General features: G+C 35.0%; 3 protein-coding genes across 6 annotated transcripts in view; all 3 read left to right on the plus strand.

Moving 5' to 3' along the window:
- The window catches only part of LOC127845683 (ubiquitin-conjugating enzyme E2 Q2-like), an 82,749-nt gene extending 61,649 nt beyond the window's left edge, over positions 1–21,100 (plus strand). Inside the window, exons 6-9 of one of the 3 annotated variants that reach the window (XM_052376767.1) lie at positions 16,292–16,372; positions 18,049–18,142; positions 18,717–18,793; positions 19,424–21,100. In XM_052376767.1, the coding sequence (XP_052232727.1) occupies positions 16,292–16,372; positions 18,049–18,142; positions 18,717–18,793; positions 19,424–19,558 (387 nt within the window). In that variant the 3' untranslated portion in view covers positions 19,559–21,100. The remainder of the gene's footprint in view (positions 1–16,291; positions 16,373–18,048; positions 18,143–18,716; positions 18,794–19,423) is intronic. The other 2 variants (XM_052376765.1, XR_008033321.1) reach the window with 2 other exon arrangements.
- Positions 1–26,967, plus strand: part of LOC127845676 (WW domain-containing oxidoreductase-like) — a 323,591-nt gene that overhangs the window by 235,037 nt on the left and 61,587 nt on the right. The gene's annotated exons all lie outside the window — the stretch shown is intronic.
- Positions 1,441–7,864, plus strand: LOC127845686 (uncharacterized). Its single transcript, XM_052376770.1, has 2 exons — positions 1,441–1,704; positions 5,432–7,864. The coding sequence occupies exons 1-2, from the start codon at positions 1,548–1,550 to the stop codon at positions 6,127–6,129; spliced, it is 855 nt and encodes a 284-aa protein (XP_052232730.1). The 5' UTR covers positions 1,441–1,547; the 3' UTR covers positions 6,130–7,864.

Here is a 26,967-nt window from a genome sequence, read left to right on the forward strand (position 1 = left end):
AGATCTACGTCTCTGATAAAACTCAGCATGAATTAGGCCTTTATTATCATTTAACATGTTATTAGAAGGTGACGCATGGTATCTTATCTTAATAACAGCATCTACACATGTGGAGATATATGGTGTCACAGACATACAAATTAACACTTTAATCCACCATTGGGACATTGTCTCCAAATGAGGGAATGCCTTCGTTCCTCAATCGTCAATGAAATTGCCAATCCGTAATTACCGAAAAAAAACATCACTGCGTTTGTGTTTTAATAGTTAATTTTAAATTTAACTGTATAGTGAACATTTAAGCAAGAAATTAATACGTTGACGGAATATGGCGAACATTATTTATTGGGAATATTTAAGTTTACATATGTGTCATGTTGAGCATTTTTATCGTAAATTTAGATTGTATTAAGAAAATAAAGTAAAGTAAGCAAACAATTAAGTAAATATTAAGAACAAGACAAACACAGTTTGTTCAAGCTACAGACTTTGATACTAACATAAGAATGGTATTTAAATGATAAAAAGTAAATTAAATTTATAAGCAAAAGCAGATATACACCTTTCAATTAAAACCCTACCATGTTCTGACATCTTACACATTGTCGCTAATGATTATCCCTGGACAAGTTAATTTAAAATCATAAAATTATTTTCCGGCTAGAGATGTTTGTTTAAAAGCAATTTTTAAATAAAATATATTAATAAAAAAACAACACAGTTTTAGACTTTACCATATACTTAAAAAAAGTTTGCCTCTACATGAAATCTTACAGAGTTTCGCATATAAATATTTCTGGATCAATTTTAGTTAAAATAACAAATTTTATTTCAGCTAGAGATTTTACACTTCCTTAGAAATGATACTTTAATAAGAAATATTAATAAAGAAATAATAAATCTTTAGAAAAACAAAATGTACTATTCAATAAAAATTCTGTCTCGGTATTGAATCATATACATTTTCTTAATGGGTATATCTGGAACAAAATTTTTATTTATAAAGAAATAATAATGTTTTAATCAAAGGCAGATATCTGATTTTCAAAGAAATTGTATATTTCGGTCATAAATCTTTAAAAATTTCGCTAATTAACATCTGCGGAATTATTAACGCTAACAATCACAAAGTTTACTTCAGACTGCGGAAATGACCTTTCTAACTATCTTCGAATAATTAAAGCAAAGGCATGACTGAAAGGATTTCTTTAAAAAAAATTACAGCGAATTCGGCCTTAAACATTACATGAAGAATTTGACAGATAACAGCGTTCTACGTGTCACCCATGTAGAACGCTGTTATCTGTCAAATTCTTCAGTACCAAAATGGTGGCGGGGTCACGTGATAGCCAATATGGCGGCGGTCAATTTATCGATTCAGGGATTGTCTATACCGGATGTAAACACACAGGTGCGCGTGACGTCACGTATTTGATTTTATCTTATAGTCTTGTGCAACAATCGGCACAGTGATCCGCCCTTACGAATAGGCTAATGGACCCGTAAATTAACTTCGAAATACATACATACATTGCGACAGTTTCGAAATGGAAAGTTCGGTTCACGTGAGACCAGCGAAAGTCGGAAACGAACATTTTATTAATGAAGACTGGGTTGGTATTGATATGTTACGCCATAAAGCAAACGTTGCGCTGGATCCAAAGTACCTGATGGTCGCAGTAGATGAGAATGACGAACCGGTCGGTATGTACCTACTTTACTTTCCTACAAAGGTAAGGTGTGTGTAAAAAACAGTATTTGTATGCCCACGGTAGCGTGGCACGAAGCAGTCGCACTGTCCGTCCGGCTTTACTTTTTTGTTTTTCCCCCAAAGTTTTTACACCTGATATTTGTTGTGTGAGTGCACCTACATGACTAACAGATGATGTGTGAGTTTCGTTACGGTCTATTGATTTTTGGCAATGTTATGGGCCTTGGACTAAAAACGCAACGCTTCCAAATATTGAGTGTGAATTTCTTTCTTGTCCATTGATTTTTGACGAAGTTATAGGCCGTATACTTGGTAATTTCCTTTTTCCGAAGGCACTTGACGAAAAGCTTTCAAATATTTAGCTGATTTGTGTAATGTTTATCTACCTTAATGACCTACAGATGAAGTGCGAGTTTCGTCTCGGTCAATCGATTTATGGCGCAGGATTGGGTGGTGTACTTACAAATTTCCTATATGATCTCATTTTTTCTTTATCGGGATGTTTTTAACGCAAGCGTTCCAGTATTGAGCTCATTCTAAATATGTGAGTCTACCTACATGACCTTCAGATGAAGTGTGACTTTCGTTCTGGTTCATTGACTTTAGGCGAAGAAATGGGCCTTGGACTCCGAAATGTTCCGTTTTACGGAGTTTTTTTTACGAAACGATGTAAGATATGTAGCTGATTTATGGTATATGAGCCTACCCACATGATCAACATATGAAGTGTGAGATTAATTTCGGTCCATTGATTTTGGGGGTAGATATGGGCCTTTAACTAAGAAATGTTCCGTTTTCCGGAGGGTTTTTAACGCAAAGCTTTTGACCTACAGATGATGTGTGAGTTGCCATCCGATCCATTAAAGCAACGCTTTCAGATGATGAGCTGATTGGTATGTGAGTCTACCTACATGGAGTGAAGATGAAGTGTGAGTTTTGTTTAGGTAAATAGCTTATGGCGAAATTGGACTCTAAAATAGCTGCTGTGCGGCTTCAAAGCGCTGTAGGGGTCATTGCCATTCACAGACGCCAGTCTTCTTATTTGAGGATTACTTAAACAACTGATAAAGGCATGCTTCATATCAAATGGGATAGATCAAATAATACACTTGACATCTGTGGACTCGCAATGGGATTCGAAATAGGACAGTAATATCAATATGAGTTTTACACTTCAGTAATATTATCAATAGTGCGCATGCATTTAGCGGTATTTTTATGTAGATTTTATTCATAAAGATTATAATTATTTAAATGACACAATATATTTTCCATCATGTGTCTCAAACAACTTTTTTAAATAATAAAATATACATATTTTAGTGAGCGGTTTACAATGCAAGTATTTCTTACATCATTATATTTTTATCTGCATATACCTTTTAGCTATTTATATAATATAAGTTATATTACATTTGCATGGCTGTGGTGTTCCGGTGCATTGTTCCCAGCTAACTCTGCGACATCTCTGTTCACTCGCAATGCGGGCTCTTAAAATACCGCATAAAACAATCAATTGTTGCTATGCAACCCACTGTTTCCCTATATTCATGTTATATTAAATATGAATCAGTGAATCTGGTTATTCGCATAATTAACGACGAGATATGGTAAGATGACGTTATTGATAAGAACTCATATAGAAAAATGAGAGCTTTACTTGAGTGGCGCAAATATAAGAAGCGTTTCTTCCAATTTTACTTGAACAATACAGATAAATGTCAGAAACATTGGTAAACAACCGCGTTTTCAGCCGCAATAATTATTAAAACAAGCAGATTCGTTGAATTGATATCCCCCGCCAAATAAATTTTGTTTATCGATGGGTGTAGAACTTAAAGAAAAGGTATAAGTGAAGGGTTATGCCTTTTGTCAATTATTTTAAACTCATTTGTACCTGTGATGGGTTTGCAGATAATAAAATGCAGAATCTCTTGATGCATAGAAAAGGAATGACTAAATAAGGAATAATTCATCAAATTTGTGACCTTTGACCTCAATGTGTGACCTTGACCTTAGCCCCTAGGTTAATGAATGTTGAATTCGAAGCACCCTAAGATGATTGAGAACAACTATGGCAAGTTTCATGGCTCTGGTTCATGTGTAAATGGAGATGAAGCTCTAAGCTTATATTAAAACGCTTTTTTTTCAAGATACAAGGGGCCATAACTCCGTTAGCAACAGATGGTGTACAATGCCATTTGGCGTGCATCATCCTCTTATCCATATATATACTCATACCAAGTTTCAATGAAATCCGCCGAAGCACTTCCAAGATATGGTTCCGGACACAAAAATGCCGGCCGGCCGGACGGACAACGCCAAATCAATATCCCTCTTCCTATGGCGGGGGATAATAATTGAATTACCACAGATATTGGTATCATAAACCGACAGATATTGGTATCATAAACCGACTTCCAACCACAGGTCCCTTAGATGACTGAATTGTAACAAAATATTTTCGGTCAAATGTTCTTTTATGATATTGGCAAGGAAAACATATTTGAAAACGAACTCCTCGTTGGTATTGATTATATGAATTTCATGCATTGTACTGCACAAAGGACAACACATATATCATGGGGTGGGGTCGGCGGGGAAGAGGGATAGTTTACCTAATTGTTTGTTTCTACTACAGAGTTATCGATCATGTTTAAGTAATCAAGAAGGGCTGGTTCCGTTCCTACTTTGTAATGCTGAATGCTAAAAGACAAAGTTTAATTGACAAATGCAATTTTAATAATAACTGTAGAATTCTGTAATGTTGAATCTTTTTATTGCAAAAATACATTTGAAATGCAATAACCATATTTTAAACAAAACGATGGAATAAAACAGTGCAGTCAAATAGTTCGTTACATTCATATGCATTTGTTTCCAACCGATATTACACATGTACAATCGTTGCAATAGAGTTGCTACATGAGGAATTTTATTTTCATATTTTTAAAATAAACTCGCTGTGTTGAGATATATATAATATAATGATTAAGTGACGAAATAAAGGCAATGTCAATGAGCTAGTCTTTAACATCAAATGGGTTTATAACTTTGAATACACAATGTTTTCTATATGCAAGCATAAATCATTTCTACAGAAGAAAAAGTCATGTATATGAAGCTAATATTTATGTATCCATTGATGTTCAAAAAATATCTCTCTAGATATTGTTTTTGGTGTTTCAATATTCCTATAATAAATGATAAATTGCGTTTGGATAATGCCTCCTTGATCATGGCTTAACGGATCACTGTAATCACTGAAACATACGTATTCAATTTTAATATTAACGACGGATGGCTAGACGAACGGGCAAGTTAAAATGGAGCTAATTACGTTAACTGATTTAATACTGATTCATTACTTGTATGACATTCATTTTGTAAAGCGATAAAAAAGGCATGGGGCAGGTAATTTTGTGACGAATAGACACGGATGAAGCTCGCCAAGATTAGCCTAAGTAGGTGTTTACTCATTCGCCGGGTTCACATCGGGATATACATCAGACAAAAAAGCATTTGGTTGATATTAGGTTGGGTCGCAACATAAGTATGCTACATAAGTAAGTGAGGCGTCATCTACTTGGGAATGTTATTTTTTATCTTCAAAGAACGAATACACGCGTTTACAAATATGTATGCCTTATTCATGATAATACATGTATTAATGATTTGTCAGTGCCTAATGACTAACTGTATTCTTTGTATATATTTAAGGTTACGGGGGAATCACCCTAGCCACACCAGATATTTGTTATATTGGAAACGTAATTGTACGTGAGGACTTCGGAGGGAAAGGGATTGGAAAATTGATATTGCAAGCTTTGATTGAACGAGCTGGGGACAGAAATATCGCTGTGGATGCCGTATCTTATATGGGGGATTGTTACGAAAGAAATGGCTTCAATTTTAGTACATCAAAAGTAGCGTATTACACAGTTTGCGTTAATGAGGCTATGAAGAAATCGGTTCAGTCTGTATTCACGTGCAGGGATTTGACAGAAGATCTCTGGCCAATGGTGATGAAGTATGACAGACAGGTGTATCCAACACTAGATCGAGAGCGAATTCTGCGGGCCTGGTTCTGCGCGGAAGGCTCTCGGGCTATGGTTGCGTTTCGTGGTAACCAGGTAGTTGGGTATGGAAGCATTCATGAAAAGCCCCATCAAGAATACAGTTTAAAGAACGTTTTTGCAGATGATGAAAGCGTTGTTGAAGCAATTTTAAGAGAGCTATTTAAAGAAGTACCGGAGGGTCGGTTGGCGCATTTTGAAAAAGATGAAGGAAAGCCAATGCCAAAGTATCTAGAACACAGCGTTTCTCGATTTGACTTTACTGGCATTCGAATGTATAACAAATATCCTTTGGAGACAATTGGGGACAAAATGTGGTTAACATCTGCGGCCATACTTTGAAAGTTGTATAAACACTGATTAACCGTTCATATAATGGACGCAGTTAAGTTACGATTATGCTGTCAATATTCTTGAAGGGAATTGTTCACATTTTAATATTCAATATAATTGTCATCGTTTAAAAAAAGTTTACATTATGCTTGAACAACCGAAAGGACACTCCTGGCTTAGAAATGAAACATACTAGTTTATCATTGGATTATCATCTTGTGATATCGGTAAAAAAAAGCGTGTGTAACGCTTTTCCTCAAGTTTGATCAAACATGTTGGTTTTGTGTTTATAATTCTCGAAAACACTAAAGCCTGTATATTGAGTTTGATATGTACGAATCTAGGACAAGAACACAACAAAACTCTATTGATTTCATGTTTGTTTGTTAATTTTGTTTGTTCATTTGTAAACCTTCTGCACTAGTGATAGATTTGTGTCATTTTGTTTCATTAGAATACCTTACTTTTATTTAATGTAACACTCACCATTTTTAGCTAGGCAAGAGAACGGACAGCAGAACAAGTTTTCATACAATTTTGAAAACATCACTGTTATGTTTCACTATTTGAGAAATGCATGTATAGTATTTTGCGGCAAGTATACTGGTTATTGTGAAAGTATCATTGACAGCCTGTTCATTGGCATAAAGGCAATACAGTACAATGTTTCCAAATAATGGAGATTAAAAAATTTTAAGTGACGCCACAGCAGGGCAGCACATTAAACAAAAGACATGTCAGTAAAAATGTATGTTAACACAATTATTTTGAAGATGGGCAAGACAAAAAACAATACATAAAAATGATGCTGCTTATTAAATTCTAAAATAAAATGTGTACAGAAACTGTTAATTAATTTCAACACTATTGTAAGCTGCAAGTCAGTCCTTGCATCATTTTAATCATTCACAAGAATTTTGAATTTGGCCTGAAACCGCCCCTGAAAAATGAAGTGGTGGTTTTTTCAGGCCATTAATCTTCATGCTCCATCTGCTCGGCATTATGAAATAATATAAAGTAGATTACACAAGTCATTGAACTTTTCCAAACAGTGTTGCAATTAGTGTTTATGTGGCTTCTTTGTTTCTGTGTCAATAAACACATACATTAGTTGAGTTCCATATTCATTCATTTTTATAAAGTTTAAATTAGCATTGTCTTTGAAAGGTCAATAGTTGTGGAAATAATTAAGGTAGCGCACCTCTAATGGGCACATATCCAAACATAATCTAATTAATTATTTTCTTAATCAGCATCATTTCACTGAACTACATGCAAATTTGTAGGTAGGCTTTCCATGCTTTTTAAAAAAATATACCGATTTTTTCAAAACCACCCCCACGCTCGGCTTTTGTCCAGTTTATTTTCACCCCTGGGGTATATAAAAGTTCCATAATTCATTCAAATTTCCAAATATGGACATGCAGTTGGTGTGTACAGATGCTGTAAAGGTGTTTAAAGATTAAACAAGATGAAATAAGTATTCTTTTACAGACATTTATTTTTTTTAAATTTTTATCTATGGAAGAGCGCCATGAAATGTAAGTGATTTCAGCCAAGTAAAAATTGGGTCGGTTAAAAACAAAGTGTCATAAAATTCAAAATAGTATCATTTAAGTCATATTTTAAACTTAGTTTTTATAGAAACACTATATACAGCAAAAATACCAAGAACTAGACAGATTTACCGTTTACTTTTTGAAATAAAAATAAAAATGCAACATGCATGGTTCGTATTTTCAACAATAAATCACCCAATTTCGCCATAACGCTGTTTTAATTTTAATAATTGAAGAATGTGCATTAAAATTGCAACATATCTAACAATAAATATAGCTTATATGCCATATTAAATCAAATTACGTAAGAAAATAAATAAAACGCGTCGCAAAAAAGTATACGTCGTCGGCAGGATTCGAACCTGCGCGGGAATATCCCAAAAGATTTCTAGTCTATCGCCTTAACCACTAGGCTACGGCACCTAATAGTAGGCTCTTCAACCTTCGAAGAAATCGCGGGAAATCATTAGAGGTGCGCTACCTTAAGTGACCATAATGTTTAATTTCACTCATGTACTTTGTTTTCACTCTTGCACATTTCAAAAAAGATGTTTCATCACAAATAGTTTATAAATATATTACTATGAATCTTTATAAGCATACTTATTTAGATTGGTTTTTATATCTGTAGCTTTTTCCATTTTTTATTGTCTGTAAACATCAAAATAATCAGTTGAAAGTGTAAAACGGCTATCTTGATAAATAAGGTTCTTCTTGAGCCGTGGATTCTAGAGGATGTTAATATCTCGTGACAGAATGTCAACATACCTTGTAGTATAGAAAATACTCATAAATAAATGTTACTTAGAAACGCAATACATGTGGGAGGAAATATCTTATAAGAACGTATCGAGTTATGGCGAATTACAATATCCACTTGTTTTATCGCATTTGATTTGCAAAACTATGGTGACTGTGTCAAAACTTTTTTCCGTAACTAACTTCATCATGTGCGAACATTCTATCAAGAATATCGAACATTCACGCGATCTCTACATCCTCGACTCAAAAAGATCCCACGATTCAACAACATCCTACCATACAATACCTATATCCGAAATTGATTTTATCGTCAGGATACACATCATTTCGTGAATTATGAAACTAATAAAACAAAAAAGGACGTTCGTTGCATATGATTACAGCAATCGAAATAACAACAACAAATAATTGTTTACGAAACTTACTTCCATACGAACCACCAAAATGCAAAATTATTCGTATATTGTTGTCCCTTACATTCTCTCGATTGAAATTCGGGAATATCTTGTATCGACTGGACAACCTCCGCGAAGAGATTTGATTGGAACTAGCATAGCTCGATCAAATTTTAATCTCCAAGCATAATTTTCGTTCCACGCTCAAATTAAATATCTTCCATCACAAGAAAACCCTACAAGATTTGGTAGGATTTTATTTTTTGTTTTAGTATAATATAATGAAAAAAAAGTATCATTTGCTTTATATTTGATAATAGTGTATACGTTTAAGTTCATAATAAGAACAATAAATTACATAAGTTAAAATAGTAAAGATAACAACGGGAAATTAAGAGTACCTCGTGGCTCTACTATCATCACGTGGTGGGTAATGAAGGCGTTTGATCTATCTATGCTGGTTCCAGTCAAATCTCTGCATGTCGGTTGGTGAAAAACAGGATTGGTTGCCGGCAAGTTGGTAGTTTCATGTTCGGTTGGGCCAGGAACAAATCTTTGACAAATGTGTTTTCAGTAGCTTGAAGCAACGTGTACAGTTCAAAGCCAGTTGTTTTAGCTCGATCATTGGTTGAATACAATATCACACCCACCCATGAATCTCCTGTAGACTCAGGTTATATGGTGGTTGTGTATTGCTGATCAACATTCATCATCAGCATGGAGTCCCTCCGTCGTCAATGTTTCGCCCCTAAACCATGGACATCTCGGGAGGACGGGGCCACCGTAGCTTCGGTGTGAATGTCGATAGCGCTACTTCTTCCAAGCTGCATCATCTCGCCTCAGCCACAGCCAGCTGGACGACCGCTTTGCAGCTTGGCATAGTTTCTGGATAGGCCGCCGTCTATCCATGCCATTAGACCCGACGGATTGTGCACAGAACCCTCTAGCGGCTACTTCTAAGGGGAACAACCAAGTACGCCAGCATCATTGGTTGCAAGCTTCTAGAAGTTCTGTATACTTGGACTTTTTCCTCTCGTTGGCCTCCTCGCATTCGGTTTCCCAAGGTTTCCCAAGGTACAGTTAATTTGATTATGATGAGTCGTTTCACTGCCTCTGACCACAACACGATGTCGGACCTGAGGTTTGTGTGCACGATACTTGGGAAGACCAGCTTGTTGTCAATGTCGACCTGCATGCTCCATCATGTTGCGCCGTTGAGGATTGAGGTTTTCTGTGTCGGCTGTTTCTGTGCAGTTTCACCCGACTTCACGAAGTTGGTCAAGTGTTGTCGCGGTGTGCGACTGCGCTCCTTTTTCCTTTCTTGTTCCAGCCAGTCGGCCACTTCTCTGAGGACAATGTCGTGGCGCCATCTGTATCTTCCTTGTGACAGAGCTGTAGGGCAGCAAGAAAAAACATGTTCTCGAGTGCCGGGACGGCATTTAGGGTCTGGTATGACTCCCCAACGGCAGAAATTTGCGGGTGGTAGTAGGAGGTCATGGGCTGACCTAAGAAGGAAGGAAAGTCTGATGGAGTCATACTTCTAGATGTCGTCCCAGGTCAATTTCCTGTCAATTGTATTCCATATTGTCCATGCTCCATGTATTCCCATTTCTACCGCTCTAGCTTGTCTCTTGTTTTCTTCTGATTTCCTGACTTCTGCTTGTATCATGGCGCGCCTCTCTCTAAGTGACATATGTTATTTTAATACTTGCTTTTTCATTATTTAATGTAAAATCGGTTTTGAGTATAACATGAAATGCAAAATCCATTTTTACGATGGAGTAAATCACATTAGGGTTATAAACTTCGTTTAATTCATTTGCATTTTTCCAATTTAATTTACTCAAGAAGAACCGCTACAATACAGTTCGTACATTCCCATTGCCATTTTGGCATATTTTTTAAATATACTAATTCTTGTTTAAAAATATATAATACAATGATGAAGGAAATAAATTAAAGCAAATAACGAGGTAGTCTTGTGCAAGAAATAAATTTGTTATTAGGAATATAAAATGTAATCTATGCGAAAACAAAAATCATTTTTACAGAAGATATGACTCAATATATTTTTTCTATTTTAGTTTATAAATTTAATAATTAAATACGTTCGTGTATATTTAATACCTCATTTACCATGGCTAAACTGATAATTGTTACCAAACTCCATTAAAACCGGTTATTCACACCTTTCAGTTGTGATTTGGCGTACAACTTAATTCTTTTTTACGTAACGTCATTTATTAAGTATAATTATAAAGGTGATAAATTAATCTATTGGTTGTTGTAATTTACGTGATTTGAAATGAGGTTTTAATAAGCGAAATTTAGACGAATTTAATGTTCTTGTTTTGATTATTGATTTTCTCGCATGTGCGATGGGCTGGTAGGCATAAAGGACCAACAATGGCGGAAAGCAACGCAGAAAATGAACGATGACGCAAAATGACCAATTCTTAGATACAATTGCACTTATTAAAAACGACGAGAAATAGAATTTCAACGGAAAAACCTATCACAGATCAGTATTCGAACAGGTTTAATGGGTGGTGTTATGATGTGAAGAGCTGGCCAATTGTTGAACATGACGATATGTACAATTATCTCATCAACACATAGGGTCACTACACTTAAGAAAAATACAAGCCAAAAGTCTCCGGATGAGTATAATGATTGCATATCAGGGAATGTTTAGACTTGTTCAGAACTCACTGTTCGCGATTACAGTCTTATTTTATTTTTGAATTCCAAGCTTGCACCATTATTTAGAGCCGACAATAAGCCCCATGAACCCTGGATCAGAATTGATAAGCAGAAGGTTCGAGTGATAGCTGCACACTGCACATGCAAAGATCGGTAAATATCACATTGGTTTATATGTTTAAACATCTTCAACAATATTGTTGATAATTAGTCTTTTGTATAGCACTAAAGCCTGCCAACTGTATTACAAAGAACACAGAATATGATATCTTCATCTATTTATTTATTTTTTGCAGATTGGGTGAAGCCTGCGGCCATGCTGCAACACAAATCTTCAAATTTGAAGCTATAAAAGACCGACTGAAATTTCCATAATAATTCTTGTTATACATTAAAGCTATTGGGATTATTAAATTTAAAGAGAGAAACGTAATGTTTTCTTAAACAATTCAGGTTACATCAAAGCGGATAGTGGATATTGACTTCTAAAAGCCCAAGCATGGCGAATCTGCAGATCGGACAATAAACAAATCCAGGCCGCATCAGGAGATTGGACTGGATGAAGATTAGCAAGTAAGAGTCTTGCAGGAGCAGCGAAGAATTTTCGCGCCGGAAATGGATCCATAACGAAGGGTGCTTCAGATACGGACAGTGCTACAGAAGACGATGATCTTCAACCCGATATTAAAATGTAGCGTGAATTCTCGTTTCTCTTTTATTTATTTTTTGCTACAAGGCTTTCATTGAAGCTAAATCCTGCTTTTTTTTATAATTTAGATTCCCCCATATGATCTGCCTTGCATCATTGTGTCGCAAATGTTTTCATGAAAATAACCAACAAATTAATGAATTTTGTGCTACAGTCGTTTTTGTTAAGGGATTTACTAAACTTAATGCAAAGAAATATTTGTAGAGCAGTCAGAAAATATTAAGAGAAAAAATATATACGCTTCATCATTTCGACCACTGAGAATTTCCTTTAACCATTTAAAATTTTATGCATGGGGCCATTACTCCTGGTTTGTAGCAAAAATGCTATACAAAAATGGTTTGCATCATAGTGTTTTCTTTTAATTAATTTATAATAGCCTGACCGTATTCCATTTCGTACAACGCTAATTTTATATCAGACAATGTCCAAACTTACTGTGTTGTTTTTGCGGTTTAAATTATAGTGATTGATAAATGTCCCATAAGCAATGTTTAATATGATTAATATCACTTTTATACGCAATAACATGTGGGATTGAGGTACCCACCCGGCGTCAGAAAGCGCGTTAAACTTCACCGAATTTCCAGTTATAAAGCGCTATTTCGTGTCAAATACACGGGTTAGGGGGAATGTTTCGGTAATAATTTTGTTAATAACACGGGTAAATACCGGTGAAGTGTTAATTTATTGCGAATACCACCATTACACGTAATAACGGGTTCGATTTCGGTAAGCGGGCAAGCGTTTGAGAGCGTGTTTAATGTACCGATTTACCCGTTATAAATAGCTGATGTTCTCTTTAATCGTATATTTTTTGCATTTGCAGAATAACTCAATGGCATCAACCCCTTGACAAGTATAATATGGTGTTAAACAAGTCCATAAAATCATCCGGAATATCGCGTAAATCTATATGCAGTCTATAGGCAAAGAAGCCATTTTGGTGTTAGCTTGGTTTTCTTCCCGCTGAGCCGCGTGATTAAGTGGGCGGAGCGATCACTGATAAGGCGTCATGTCAATTGTTATTGTAGTTTTAAACAGTAAATTTTGATACATATTCAGTACACAATAATCTACAGTCAAAACTGAGAACTGTGGTTTTAAAGTCACGGGAAATTGTGTGGTTTTAAAGTCAAGGGAAATGGCCAAAGTGACCATCGTCGACAGTTTGCTGCTGTTCTCGAATCGCCTTTTTGTAGACTGTTGGTCAGTTGGAAGTATTGCTAGGTGGTTACCCCACCTAGTCGTCTGCACACAGTGTAAAACAAAGGCTCAATGCTGATAACTAAGATTAATAACATAAATAACCTCTATTGAATAATACAAAATAATATATTATAAATTGATTCAATTTCATACCTATTTTTTTACTAAATCTTTATCAAAGAAAGTATTGTTTTTTTTACTTGAGCATCTGGTTCATTCAGTAAATCTGACAGTTGGTATGAAATTCATTGGGAGATATTTTTATGTCCCCCACTATAGTAGTGGGGGACATATTGTTTTTGCCCTGTCTGTTGGTCTGTTGGTTGGTCTGTTGGTTGGTCTGTTGGTTGGTTGGTTTGCGCCAACTTTAACATTTGCAATAACTTTTGCAATATTGAAGATAGCAACTTAGTATTTGGCATGCATATGTATCTCATGGAGCTGCACATTTTAAGTGGTGAAAGGTCAAGGTCAAGGTCATCCTTCAAGGTCAAAGGTCAAATATATGGGTCAAAATCGCTCATTTAATGTACACTTTTGCAGTATTTCAATATTCAAGATAGCAACTTGATATTTGGCATGCATGTGTATCTCATGGAGCTGCACATTTTGAGTGATGAAAGGTCAAGGTCAAGGTCATCCTTCAAGGTCCGATGTCAAATATATGTGGCCAAAATCGCTCATTTTATGAGTACTTTTGCAATATTGAAGATAGCAACTTGATATTTGGCATGCATGTGTATCTCATGGAGCTGCACATTTTGAGTGGTGAAAGGTCAAGGTCATCCATTAAGGTCAGAGGTCAAATATATGTGGCCCAAATCACTAATTTTATGAATACTTTTGCAGTATTGAAGATAGCAACTTGATATTTGGCATGCATGTGTATCTCATGGAGCAACACATTTTGAGTGGTGAAAGGTCAAGGTAATCCTTCAAGGTCATGGTCAAATTTTGCAATATTAAAGGTAGCAACTCGATATTTGGCATGCATGCATATCCCATTGAACTGCACATTTTGAGTGGTGAAAGGTCAAGGTCATCCTTTAAGGTCAAAGGTCAAATTTTGCAATATTGAAGATAGCAACTCTATATTTGGCATGCATGCGTATCTCATGGAGCTGAACATTTTGAGTAGTGAAAGGTCAAGGTCATCATTCAAGGTCAAAGATTAAATATATTGCTTCAAAGGGGCGCAGTAGGGGGCATTGTGTTTTACACTCTTGTTTAATCAAAATCTTAACTAATTACTGAGATATTCAAGTTTGAAAGGTGTTGCATAAAAAAAGTCTCCAAGTGTATATTAGCACACAAAAAATCTTTGATTTTTTTCTGGAATCAGACTTGGGACTTTTGAATGCAGAAGCGTAAGCTTTACCTCTAGGCGCAATTATCAGGAGAATGTCTTATATTGATTTTGACCAAATAATCATAGTTTAACACTCATGGAGACCATTTTGGTAACTGGATTGTATGAAGTAAGGCGATATTGCACGAAGTTCATAAGAGGTCTAGTCCCTTAATGAATCATCAATATATCATAGGAACATGAACTTTTTATGCCCCCTGTAGGTTGGCATATAGCAGTTGAACTGTCAGTCCGTTTGTCTGCCTGTCCGTCTGTGTGACGTCCGATACCTTTAACATTGGCCTTATTTTTTTCAATATTGAAGATAGCAACTTTATATTTGGCGTGCATGTAGATCTCATGAAGGTGCACATTTTGAGTGGTGAAAGGTCAAGGTCATCCTTCAAGATCAAAAGTAAAAAATTACAATCCAAGGGAGGTAATAAGCTTTAAAAGGGAGATAATTTCTAAACCTGCCAAATGATATATTAAAATTTTATATCAAAGCGGCGCAATATGGGGCATTGTGTTTCTGACAAACACATCTCTTGTTATTTCTTGTCTGAGATATTTGAACACTTCAGTTAACAAATCTTTTGTGTCACTGTCCCATTTAAAAGAATAATTATGTTTAATTGATGTTATTTTTTTATAGTTATCATGTTGTTAATTGCATTTAGTGCCGATTTCAATAATACTATGTCCTGAGAGAATAATTGGACAATTTACTGTAAAGTTTGAAAATTTAAGCTATACGTTCTTTTCAACAATGCAGTTATCAACAATTCTTGATCTGTGACTGCAAACAAAAGTAAAAGAGACTTAAGCCTTGTCTTTGCATACACCACCATTTTCGCTAGACCAGTTTGAAAATAAAAATCAACAAATGATGATTAACAGATACATCTTTGAATTCCTATTTTAACAGTGTCCATATTCTAATATTTTGATAAAAAAATCCTTGTTTCTCAAATTTAGAGTATTGTTTATTATGTAATCAATCGATATACCATCATGCAAATTATATTCCTCTAATGATATCAAGCATGTGTTTTAGGGATACATTTTGCAGAGATGAACAGAATCAACTATGAAGCTGGTATGCAAAATACAGGGTACAATCACAATTTTCCATGGATATTGTGTGTACCGAAATTCATGAATGCTTTTCAACAATGTAGAATAATACCCTTATCTTAACATGTCAACCCTTTTCTGCTCAGAGGCAAAGTGAAAATTGCTTTATGCGACTAGCAGAAAACCTGAACAGCCTCTGAGTGATTCTCTGTCTGTTCTGGTTTTATGCTGTTTGCTACTCATCAGTACGCTAGGGTGAGGAATGAAGCCTTGAATCTAGTAAGAAATAGATTTTAAATTTGATTTTGTAAGGGATTACCAATGTGTTGAAGTGCATGTCTGAGTAGTAAATGGTTAATATGCAAATCTTCACATGTTTATGAATGCATTTTGTATATCTGATGGACAGGATGTGAAGCTGACGGGTTTCCCAACAGACTCTGGACTGGGCAAGGATCTTCAAGCGTGGGCGACAAAACATAGCAGAGAGGTTTGTTAATAATTAAGTTAAACCCAGTCCCGCTCAGAAGATGGGTGAAAATGGATACATTCAACCAGCATTAAACCAAAACATTCTGCTAGTAACTTGCAGGCTGTTCAGGTTTTATGCTGTTTGATGCTCATCAGTATCTTAGAGTTGCAAATGAAACTTTTAAAACTTGAATTTAGAGAGGAAGGTCATTTACTTAACCCATTAATGCCTAGTGGACATTCCCATCCTTCTAAATTGGATCAATTTATTTCCAAAGTTCGGGATGTTAAGTATATTTATTTCTATATTTAGAATATTTCTTACAGAAATTCCTTTAAGCAAACAGGGCAGACCCAGATGAGACGCCCCATCATACGGCGTCTCATCTGGGTCTTTGCTGTTTGCCAAGGCCTTTTTTCTAGACTCTTGGCATAGATGGGTTAATATGAGTAGAAACTTGTCAAAATGCGTATTTGAGCGGAAAGGGTTAGTTAAAGTTTGGCTGTAATTTACTCTCAATTTTTGTCAAAGATCTTCTAATATTTCAGTCAGAAAAGAATTAAAACTTCCGTAAAATGCTTATGACTTCCGAACAACTGATGCAAAACTGACGAGGGCTTCAAAACTGTTCTTGTGCACATCCTGATCATAGTAATAATTCAAAGATTACTATATATATGAATTAAAAAAATCATGGATTGAAGAACATAATATCATATAATTGTTTGCTTGATTTCTGGGTATTATTGAATTATAGTTAACATAGCAGCTTATTTGACAGAATTTTATACTAAATATTACTGTACTAGATTGTTTTGGCCACACACATCTTGTTCTCCAAAATCAGTCTACAGAATATTCCTCCTCTCCTCCTCTTCTTCCCCTGATAATTAACAGCTACACAATAATGTGCTAGTTGGCTGGAAAATAATAATTTACAGTATTTCAACTGTTTATACACGAACACTTCAAGTTTAATACATGTAATAATAAACTAAGCTGTTCTCCTAATACATGAATATTTTTTTATTGATTATTGTTTAATTGATTAAAATAAGACATAAATGTCAAATATGTATAAATGTATAATATAAACTAATTATAATAAGACAAAAATATATATCTAAATAGAAACAAAATGTTTTCTTTTTTTCGTGTATTTATACATTTTGTAAGGACTATGGCATTTTTAGAACAAAAACCTTGGAAAAACCTAACACACCTGAAAAGCAAACAATTGGTCTGGAACCAACACTGTTTGGTTTAGACAGATGTCAATCTATACAGATTTCCATTTACATAATAACACAACTTTTATAATCATTGTAATCAGGGTATCTTGAGTGTTTGCCTCTTATCAAGTTAATGTCCAGTGAAATACATCAAACATAGGGCTTGTTCCTCAGCCATGACAACTTTGGTCATTGGTCTGTTCTGTCAAGAAACAAGAACTATTTGTGATTTAATTGGTATCCGTATATGTGCTCTTCGTCATGTTCATGTGAAATATTGTCATAAATAAAATGTGCAGACTGCACAGGCTAATCTAGGATGACACTTTACGCACATGAATTAAGCCAGGTTTTACCAGAATGCAGCTCAGATTTGTTTCAGTGCCTCCAAAATTGTTTTGTAATCTTAATAGCTTCTACTTTGTTTCTACATAAATACATTTTTGACTGTATGTTTTCCAGCCTGTAGTTTACTTGGAAATGCAGTTCCCTGGAGATTATCCCATGGCACCACCATTTGTTCGAGTTATCAGGCCACGATTTAAATTTCTAACAGGTTTGAAGCTTATTAAAGTATTTATTTTTAATTATCAGTAATGAATAAATAATTGTTCTGTTGCATATTTTTAATTATTTTGAATTATTAAACATTGAGATTGCTTTCGTAGGACTTTGTAGGTCTTAATCAATTTTCTTATGTGAACCATTTACTTAATCTGTTTTCTTGATATAAAATTTTGATGAAAAATGTTGCAAATTAAGCAGATTTGTCTATTATTTAAAAGTGTTTATGAACAAGAATTTTATTGGTACCTTTTTGTATGAAACGTTTCATCTATGCTTTGTTATCTATAGTTTAGCCTTGCTCTGAGAAAACAGGATTAAATGCATAAAGTGTCATTGCAAATTAGCTTGTGCTGTCAACACAGCTGATCAGGGACAATACTCTCCGTTTAAGCTGGAGTTTTACAAAGAAAAAACTTTCTTTAAACACAAAATACAATAAAAGTAGAAAGTGTCGTTCCTGATTATCATGTGCGGACTGCCCTTGCATTAAACCCCCTTCTCACAGAGCAAGGCTGATTTATGTATCGTACGTTTTCAACTCTTTCTGTTTCCTTGGCAATCAGGTCATGTGACTATAGGAGGCAGTATATGCATGGAGATGTTGACGAGGTCAGGTTGGAGTCCAAGTAATGATATAGAGGTGAGAGGTTGATGTAAATGTTATAAAAAGGTGTGACGTTGATTTAAATGTGATATAAAGATGAGCCGTTGATGTAAAAATGATATAAAGGTGAGAGGTTGATGTAAATGTGATATAAAGATGAGCCGTTGATGTAAAAATGATATAAAGGTGAGAGGTTGATGTAGCGGTGATAGGTGCAAGGCAATGCCACTCCATGTGCAGAAGCATTTTTTGTCCTTGTTTCAGATGATTAATCTTTTTAAATGTCAAAACTGCTTAATGAAATATTCTTCAGAAAACCTATTTAATAGTGAAAAGTTTATGTTATACCAGTAAAGAGGTAGGGTATTTTCCGCCTGTGATGTTTAAAAAATCCAACCCCTGAAGGTTTGCAGTCTGCTTTGGCTTGTCAGTGATTACACTTCCTGTCTAGATTGGATTTTTGTTTTGAATAGACTTCCTTTAAATAAACACTTATTAAAGGGGAAAGTGTCATTGCTGATAAGCCTGTTCACACTGCACAGGCTAATTGGTTCAAAGACTACATATCAGAACTCAAAATCACTGCTAAGTCGCTGTCAAACAAAACTCAAAAGACAATCATCAACCAGGAACATTCAATGAGCCTGTGACACTGTCTCATTTCAGGGCATCTTGGTTCAGATCCGGGCTGAGATAATGTCGGACCAGAACGCTCGCCTTGACTCCAATCCGGACAGAGAATATGGTGAGGCAGAGGCCAAAGATGCCTTCAAGAGAATGGTTGAAAGATATGGCTGGTAATGGGACATCATCTGGGCTGACTGCCATGAGATTACAGAGAAAGACTACTCAAATGACATACCTGTGCACTCGGGTTTGTTAATGCATATAAACATTTCAGAATTAAAACATCCATGAATGAAGAGTTAAATGTTAGATTGAATTAATCGAAATTCTTCTCTGGAGTTTGAGCCATTGTCTTTATGGACCATCTATTTATCATCTTCAGACAGATCTGCAATTTCAAAGACAGTGATACGATGTTACTTCTGTTACGGATGAACAATTCTGACCTGATCATTGATCAGTTGAAAGTTCATAGTGGGCACGATACCAAAAAAAAAATATTGGTCAAAGGTTGTGTGTCAAAGGATTTAACCCATTTATGCCTAGCGTCTAGAAACAAATGCCTTGGCAAACAGCGTAAAACCAGATGAGACGCCGCATGATGCAGCGTCTCATCTGGGTTTGCGCTGTTTGCTTAAAGGAATTTCTGTAAGAAATATTCTAAATATAGAAATAAATAAATGGGTTAAAGTTATTGGATATTTACCATGCTATTATTGCTAAATTTTAGATCGATGATTGATCGATTCCATCCTTGAATGACACATTTAATAGGCCAGTTTTATCATGGCCGTGTCTGTTCTGGGGAAGTGTTTTACTTGGCATTTTCAACTTTTTACATTTGGTGGTTGTTTAATATGAGTTGTTAATTTGTAATGACTTAACGCACAAACCATGTGCCAGTGATGTGTTTTGCTTCTATCTAGACTAACCAGGTAAAAGTACCTGTTTTATATGAATCCCCTATGGGAAGTATTGACTTAAACGTTAAACATTTGTCAAAGAGAAAAGTGTGGATCAATTGTGTATATGTCCAAAGTCTTCGTATCACTTCACAAAAAAGTAAAACATATTTATGAATCATTATTTTATAGAGTTGTATGGATAAGATTGCTTTATTAAAAATTATGTTTATATTTTATATTTACTGATCAAATGACTTTCAACTTATTTTAATAGCACATGCACTTAAACTTGTATTGCAGTAATTTACTATGCACTGTGGCACGTTTATTATTCTGTCAATTCAATAAGCAAAGGATAATAGGAATGCCAATGTGCTTTTGTTAGAAAACAAAGATTGTGTGTATATTTTATTGTGTATATACAATGTGTGTAGGGGTTGTTGCTGTTTAACCCAGTTATGCATAGTGGACTCTCCCATCCTTCTAAATTGGATCAATTTATTTTCAAAATTAGGGATGTCTAGAATATTTATTTCTATACTTAGAATATTTCTTACAGAAATTCCTTTAAGCAAACAGCGCAGACCCTGATGAGATGCCACATAATGTGGCGTCTCATCTGGGTCTTTGCTGTTTGCCAAGGTCTTTTTTCTAGACGCTAGGCATAAATGGGTTAATCCTTTTTGTCACATGAACTGAATAATTTAAAATTGTGTGATTTCCTAAGTAGAGTATTTTAAAGCTATGATAATTTTGTATTTATTTTTCTTGTTGTATGCACTGATGGCTAAAATAAATATGTTAATGTATATATATTCTTAATATGCTGTTTGTGTTTTCATGCCTCCCTTCAAAGGAGGCAGCATATAGCAGTTGCACTGTGGTTCAATGTGTACCATCTTATTCTTATTATTCTCATCTTATTCTTGATGGTCGGTTGAAACATTCTTGTTTGGCCATATATTTGACGTTTATGGATGAATTTATAAATGACTTGGTACAAATGAAAAAGATCATTACACGATTTTTGGCATGTAACACCTGTCTTTCTATCTCAAGATCAGGATTATACATAGAGGTAATACATGTATCAATTCAAATCTAATGCAATCCGATTTCGTTTTATATAAGAAACGTCAACCAAGTTGTATTACGTTGTTGTAAAGCAATAATTATACCGTATAGATACAATGGCTTAAATTATATTGTCATTGATTTTGGTGTCTGTGTAACATTTTTGAAAGAGTCTCATTACTTTGAAATTAACAAAGGTGTACTTTTGAAATTCACATTATTGGTTCATTAGGGGTAATTGATAACAGCATGGCTGGTGACCATGTGATTTATATTCCTATATGTATCTGTCTTGGCATCTACTAAATATGTTTTGGCCTTTTTGCTAATGAATATATCATATAAGACATAATATTATCGCAATACAAAAAAAATCCTGCCTTTTAATCTGCCATACTTGAAGACATTGAAGAACTTCGTCAATGAGCGCTCAGTAGGCAATGCATAATATTTGATTTCCTTTTTGCTGCAAAAAAATTGGTGATGCTGCAAATTCATCCTTCTATTAGCATTATAAGTACATTAAATGTAAATAATAATATTGGAAAATTATAGTTATAATGATACAAATAATAAATTATAGTTATAATGATAAAAATAATGAATGCAATATGTCCTGTCCAGCAAAAGATTATTGTTAACTTAGCTACAAATTGTTGTTTCGCATTAATATATCTTTGAACTTCGTTAAATATGAATGCGTTGTTTTCATTATACGTTGCTCCATTGCGAACAAATAAGGTTAATACCATGGGTTTCAAGCAAGTTTTCTTAACTACGATAAACTTGATAACTGCCGCATCCGCGCCGAGAGAGTTGTATAATTTATGCTAGAGGTTTGAGTTACTGTAACAGTTTCTGTATGTGAATGAATATAGTTGAAGAACTAATGGCAAAAAGGGCATATAACGTCAAAACCATCGAATTAACGATGGAGATCATACATTTAGAAGGAATTAATTAAATGTCTGTGATAATCAACAATGTATAAAAATGTTTAAGATAGCAATAACATATTTATCTGTAATCTACTCAGTGGATGTATGTCAAGGAAACGAGTGTTTGCATATTGTGATCAGCGATCAATAGTTTCATTTATATTTTAGTACATCTGTGTATAATCAGATTCATATGCATATATTGCTTTATTATGTTTGTCGTGCTGTACAGTGTATTGAAACAGCATGGAACTTAAATGTACATTGCAAGGAAAATATAATAATATAAATCAAGGTAAGTTAAATACATCAATTACCATTAAATGTGCTTGTTTATATTTTTTTCCACAACTGCCTCTGATGCGATTACATGTTTCTCCCTTATTCAGGTATTCACAGAACTTTTTTTGCCCTTTTTTGCCTTAACTGCGCGCTAAAATGCCATTTTTGAAAGTAATGTGTCATGCCCCTGTGCCCTCCTGGGAAAAACACTGGATTATCGCAACTACTGCATACTAGGTAACAATTGTTTCTTTTCTCTTCTTTAATTCGACGCAAAGAATTATAATAGTTAATTTCATTCAGCACATGGTAATACAAGGGAAGGTAATATTTTGCTGCATTAATAGTGGGTCTAGTTTCGTTAATTTTACAAACATAAACATTTTGATAAAAACAAATATTAATTTGCATATCCCAGTTTAAAGCAAATTATATTTTAAAAGTTCGAACAATGATAACATCCAGAAAACTGTTCTGTTATTAACTGATTGACATGCTTACACTTCCAAAATATATGTTGTATTGTTTCACATTTAGTTTGACAAAAGGTTCAGTTGGCTGAATTGGCATACCCAGTTTTAAATGAGAACGAGTTTCTTCATATGAATCTATCTACAACTCTATATTGAAACCACTATGAATTGGTGTGTCGTGCAATATGAAACGGCATGTTTATGATGTGTCACAATTCTGTTATTACAATACAGTTAAAAATGTGCGACCAATAACTTATACATGCTGGCGAGGACTCATTTTAATGCCCCCGAAGGAGGGCAAATAGTGATCGAACCGTCCATCCGTCTGTCTGTCTTTCCGTCACACTGTGCATTTAGGTTTCTCAAAATGATCATAATTTCTATGTCCCTTGAGATATTACCTTCATATTTGGTGTGCATGTGTTTATGGACAAGGCCTTTCCATACGCATAAACATTTTGACCCCTGTGACATTGACCTTGAACTAAGGGTCTGCGTTTAGGTTTCGAAATCTGCGTTTAGGTTTCGAAAAATGCTCATATCTTCTATATCCATTGAGATATAATCTTCATATTTGGTATGCATTTGTATATGGACAAGGCCTTTCCATACGCACAAATTTTTTGACCCCTTGACCTTGAACTTAGGGTCCGCATTTAGGTTTCGAAATCTGCTTTTAGGTTTCGAAAACAAGCTCATAACTTCTATCAAGCGTTTATAGGGGGCATAAGTCATCCTATGGTGACAGCTCTTGTTTTCGTCTTCTACAATATTCACGTGCTACATGCATATAAACCATATATTATACAAGCGAGGTTGGCGTTTACATCGCTAACGAAAATCGATAGCCACGAGCTGTGAAAAACACGTCATGTCAGTATGAAGGCTTACGGGTGCAAAAAGGAAAATTATTGAGTACAACTGTAAATGTTTTGTTGTAAAATTTGTAATACGAAACACATTTCCGATTTTAATGTAAACGCGAAGTTTACAATTCTAGCTTCAAATCAACCCACTTAATCCTTTGTCCCGATAAAAGCGCGCGAAAATGATGTTGCAATTGTACAACGTCACTTCATTCGCATTGAAATCGTGGGTGTATTTTATTTGCATAAAAACTCTGTAGCGCAGAGAACAGTTGAGATCTTTTCAGCTCACCTGAGCACAACGTGCTGATGGTGAGCTTTTGTGATCGCCTTTTGTCCGTCGTGCGTCGTCCGTCGTCAACATTTGCCTTGTGAACACTCCAGAGGCCACATTTATTGTCTGATCTTCATGAAACTTGGTCAGAACATTTGTCCCATTGATACCTCGACTGAGTTCGTGCTGGATCAAAACTAGGTCACTAGGTCAAAAATAAAGAAAAACCTTGTAAACACTGTAGAAGTCACATTTGATGCCCAATCTTCATGAGACTTTGTCAAAATGTTTGTCTAAATGATATGTTGGTTGAGTTCAAAAAAGGTTCCGGTCCCTTGAAAAACATTGCCGCCAGAGGGCGGGGCAGTATTCCTTATATGGCTATAGAGAAACATTGTGAACACTAGAAGTCACAATGCCCAATCATCATGAAACTTGATCAAAACATTGGTTTCATTGATATCTCGGACGAGTTCGAAAATGGTCCATATTGGTGAAAAACATGGCCGCCAGGGGGCGGGGCAGTTTGCTCTATATGTATATAGTGAAAACATGTGAACACTCTAGAAGTCACATTTTTGGTCCAATCTTCATAAAATTTAGTCAGAACATGTGTTTTCTGGATATGACGGTTGAGTTCGAAAATGGTTCGGATCGTTAAAAAAGCATGGCCGCCAGGGGAGGGGGTGATTTTCCTTAAATTTATATAGTAAAAAAAGCTTGTGAACACTCTAGAAGTCACATTTTTTGCCTAATCATCTTTTTTTTCTAAACATCGATTTAAAGATATCTCGGACGAGTTCGAAAATGGTCATGATTGGTGGAAAAACATTGCCAGCAGGGGGTGGGGCAGTTTTCTCTATATGTATATAGTGAAAACATGTGAACAGTCTAGTTGTGATAAGCCATAATGTTAAAGAACATACATACCTGTACATACTAACTAATAGTTAACTCCCTTGTATAAACCTGGGACTTATTTCATAAAATGTGGTGTACATAAAGACAGTAGTTTGCATGCAATTTAATAAACCTATTGTTTATATGTCATAAAATAACTGTACATTTACTAATGCACTGTAGAGCCTTATCTTTGATCTTTACTGATAAGCCATGTTAAGCTACTGTGTTTTGGTGTATTGATTGAACATCTTCTAAGATCAATTGGATTTGGAAAATCAACAATCTCAGCAGAAAACTGTGCAATGAAACTGTTTCCATGGCAACCTTGTTATTTGGCATTTTATAAATTAGAAATACTCTTTTGATTGAAATAACTTTTGTAAATTCTTTTTTTTACATTTGAGCCACTGGAGTTATCCACTCTCCATAAATTGTGTTCTTTAGATTAAGTTAGACTTATTTTATAAACTAAATTTTTGAAGCAACTTCTAGACTAACAGTTACTATTATTTCAGTTTTTTGACAGATTGTGAACTTCTTTTTACATTCATTAAGGTATTTGCTGCATTTGTTAATTTTTAACGATGCATAGATTCTTTAGACTAAAGTTAGTTATTTTCATTAAAGCCGCTTTGGTTTTCACTTATAGATTAATTCTTTGAGTGTATTCAGGCGTATCTGACTGGACGCCTTTAGTTAATTAAATTACAACCAGTCAGTGATGTCATCCGGACCGGAAATAAGCGTTCTTTAAATATACTCGATAAATATTTCCGTATTACATAAGTGCTCACAAAGTTATAAATCGTAACCGTCCCGTGACCGGTTCACCTGCCTAAGCGAACGAGACAGCACTACCACAGTTGTTTATGGTGAAACATTGTGAATACTTTTAGTCACATTTTTAGGTCAATCTAAATGACACTTGCTGATCTTCACACATGGTGACAATCTTTATGAGCATAATATTTTTTGCTCATGGTGAACTTTTGTGATCACTTTTTGTCAATTGTCTGTCTTCCGTTGTGCGTCATGGATATTTGCCTTGTTAACACTGTAGAGGCCACATTTATTGTTAAATCTTCATGAAACATTGTCAGAAGATTTGTCCCAATAATATCTTGGACGAGTTCAAAAATGGTTCCAGTCTGTTGAAAAACATTTCCGCCATGGGGCCATTTGTTGTTCATTCTTCATGAAACTTGGTTAGAACATTTGTTCTATTGATATCTTGGGCTGCAAAGAACAGGTCATTTCTTTTTATCTCAGGTGAGCGACTTTGGACCTTTCATGCCCTCTTGTTTTAATGTTGGTTAAACAGTTTCGTATTCCAATTTAACGAAATTATATTGCGTTCTGAAACCAAACATGACAGAGAATTTAACATTTAATCAACATGTATGATAACCCGAAAAATACTGTATATAAAAAGTGTCTTAATTTTTTGACTCCCTGAAGGCCTCCTAAATTTCAAAAGTATGGAGTCCAAAGGACTGCTGGCCCATGTTCAGAGGAGGTAATCACGCGATATTCAAGATGGCGACGCCCATGTCGGGAAATTATTTTTCGCGATTTAATACCCTTCATCAGTTCTGTTTAATTTTCAAATGACGCTCACTTTCCAGCCATATCAGTAAACATGTGATTAGCGTTTATTTCGTATTAAAATTCGCTTTATATCTCGACTTTACTCCCCGCAAATTTTCTTAGTGGAGTTTTAATTAGGTCATCCCGCTAAGAAATTTCGCAGCGAGTCAAGTCGAAAAAAGAGCGATTATCAACACGAAATAAACGCTAGAAACTTTCTTGCTGATATGGCTGGAAAGTGAGCGGCATTTAAACAATAAATACAAGTAATAAAGAGC

This window comes from Dreissena polymorpha, chromosome 9 (assembly GCF_020536995.1).
Source record: "Dreissena polymorpha isolate Duluth1 chromosome 9, UMN_Dpol_1.0, whole genome shotgun sequence".
Lineage (NCBI taxonomy): Eukaryota > Metazoa > Mollusca > Bivalvia > Myida > Dreissenidae > Dreissena > Dreissena polymorpha.

Coding starts and splice junctions, on each gene's coding strand:
- LOC127845686 (XM_052376770.1), top strand. CDS start 1,548: ATGGAAAGTTCGGTTCACGTGAGACCAGCGAAAGTCGGAAACGAACAT. Junction 1,705..5,431: donor TGAGAATGACGAACCGGTCG/GTATGTACCTAC, acceptor TATATATTTAAG/GTTACGGGGGAATCACCCTA.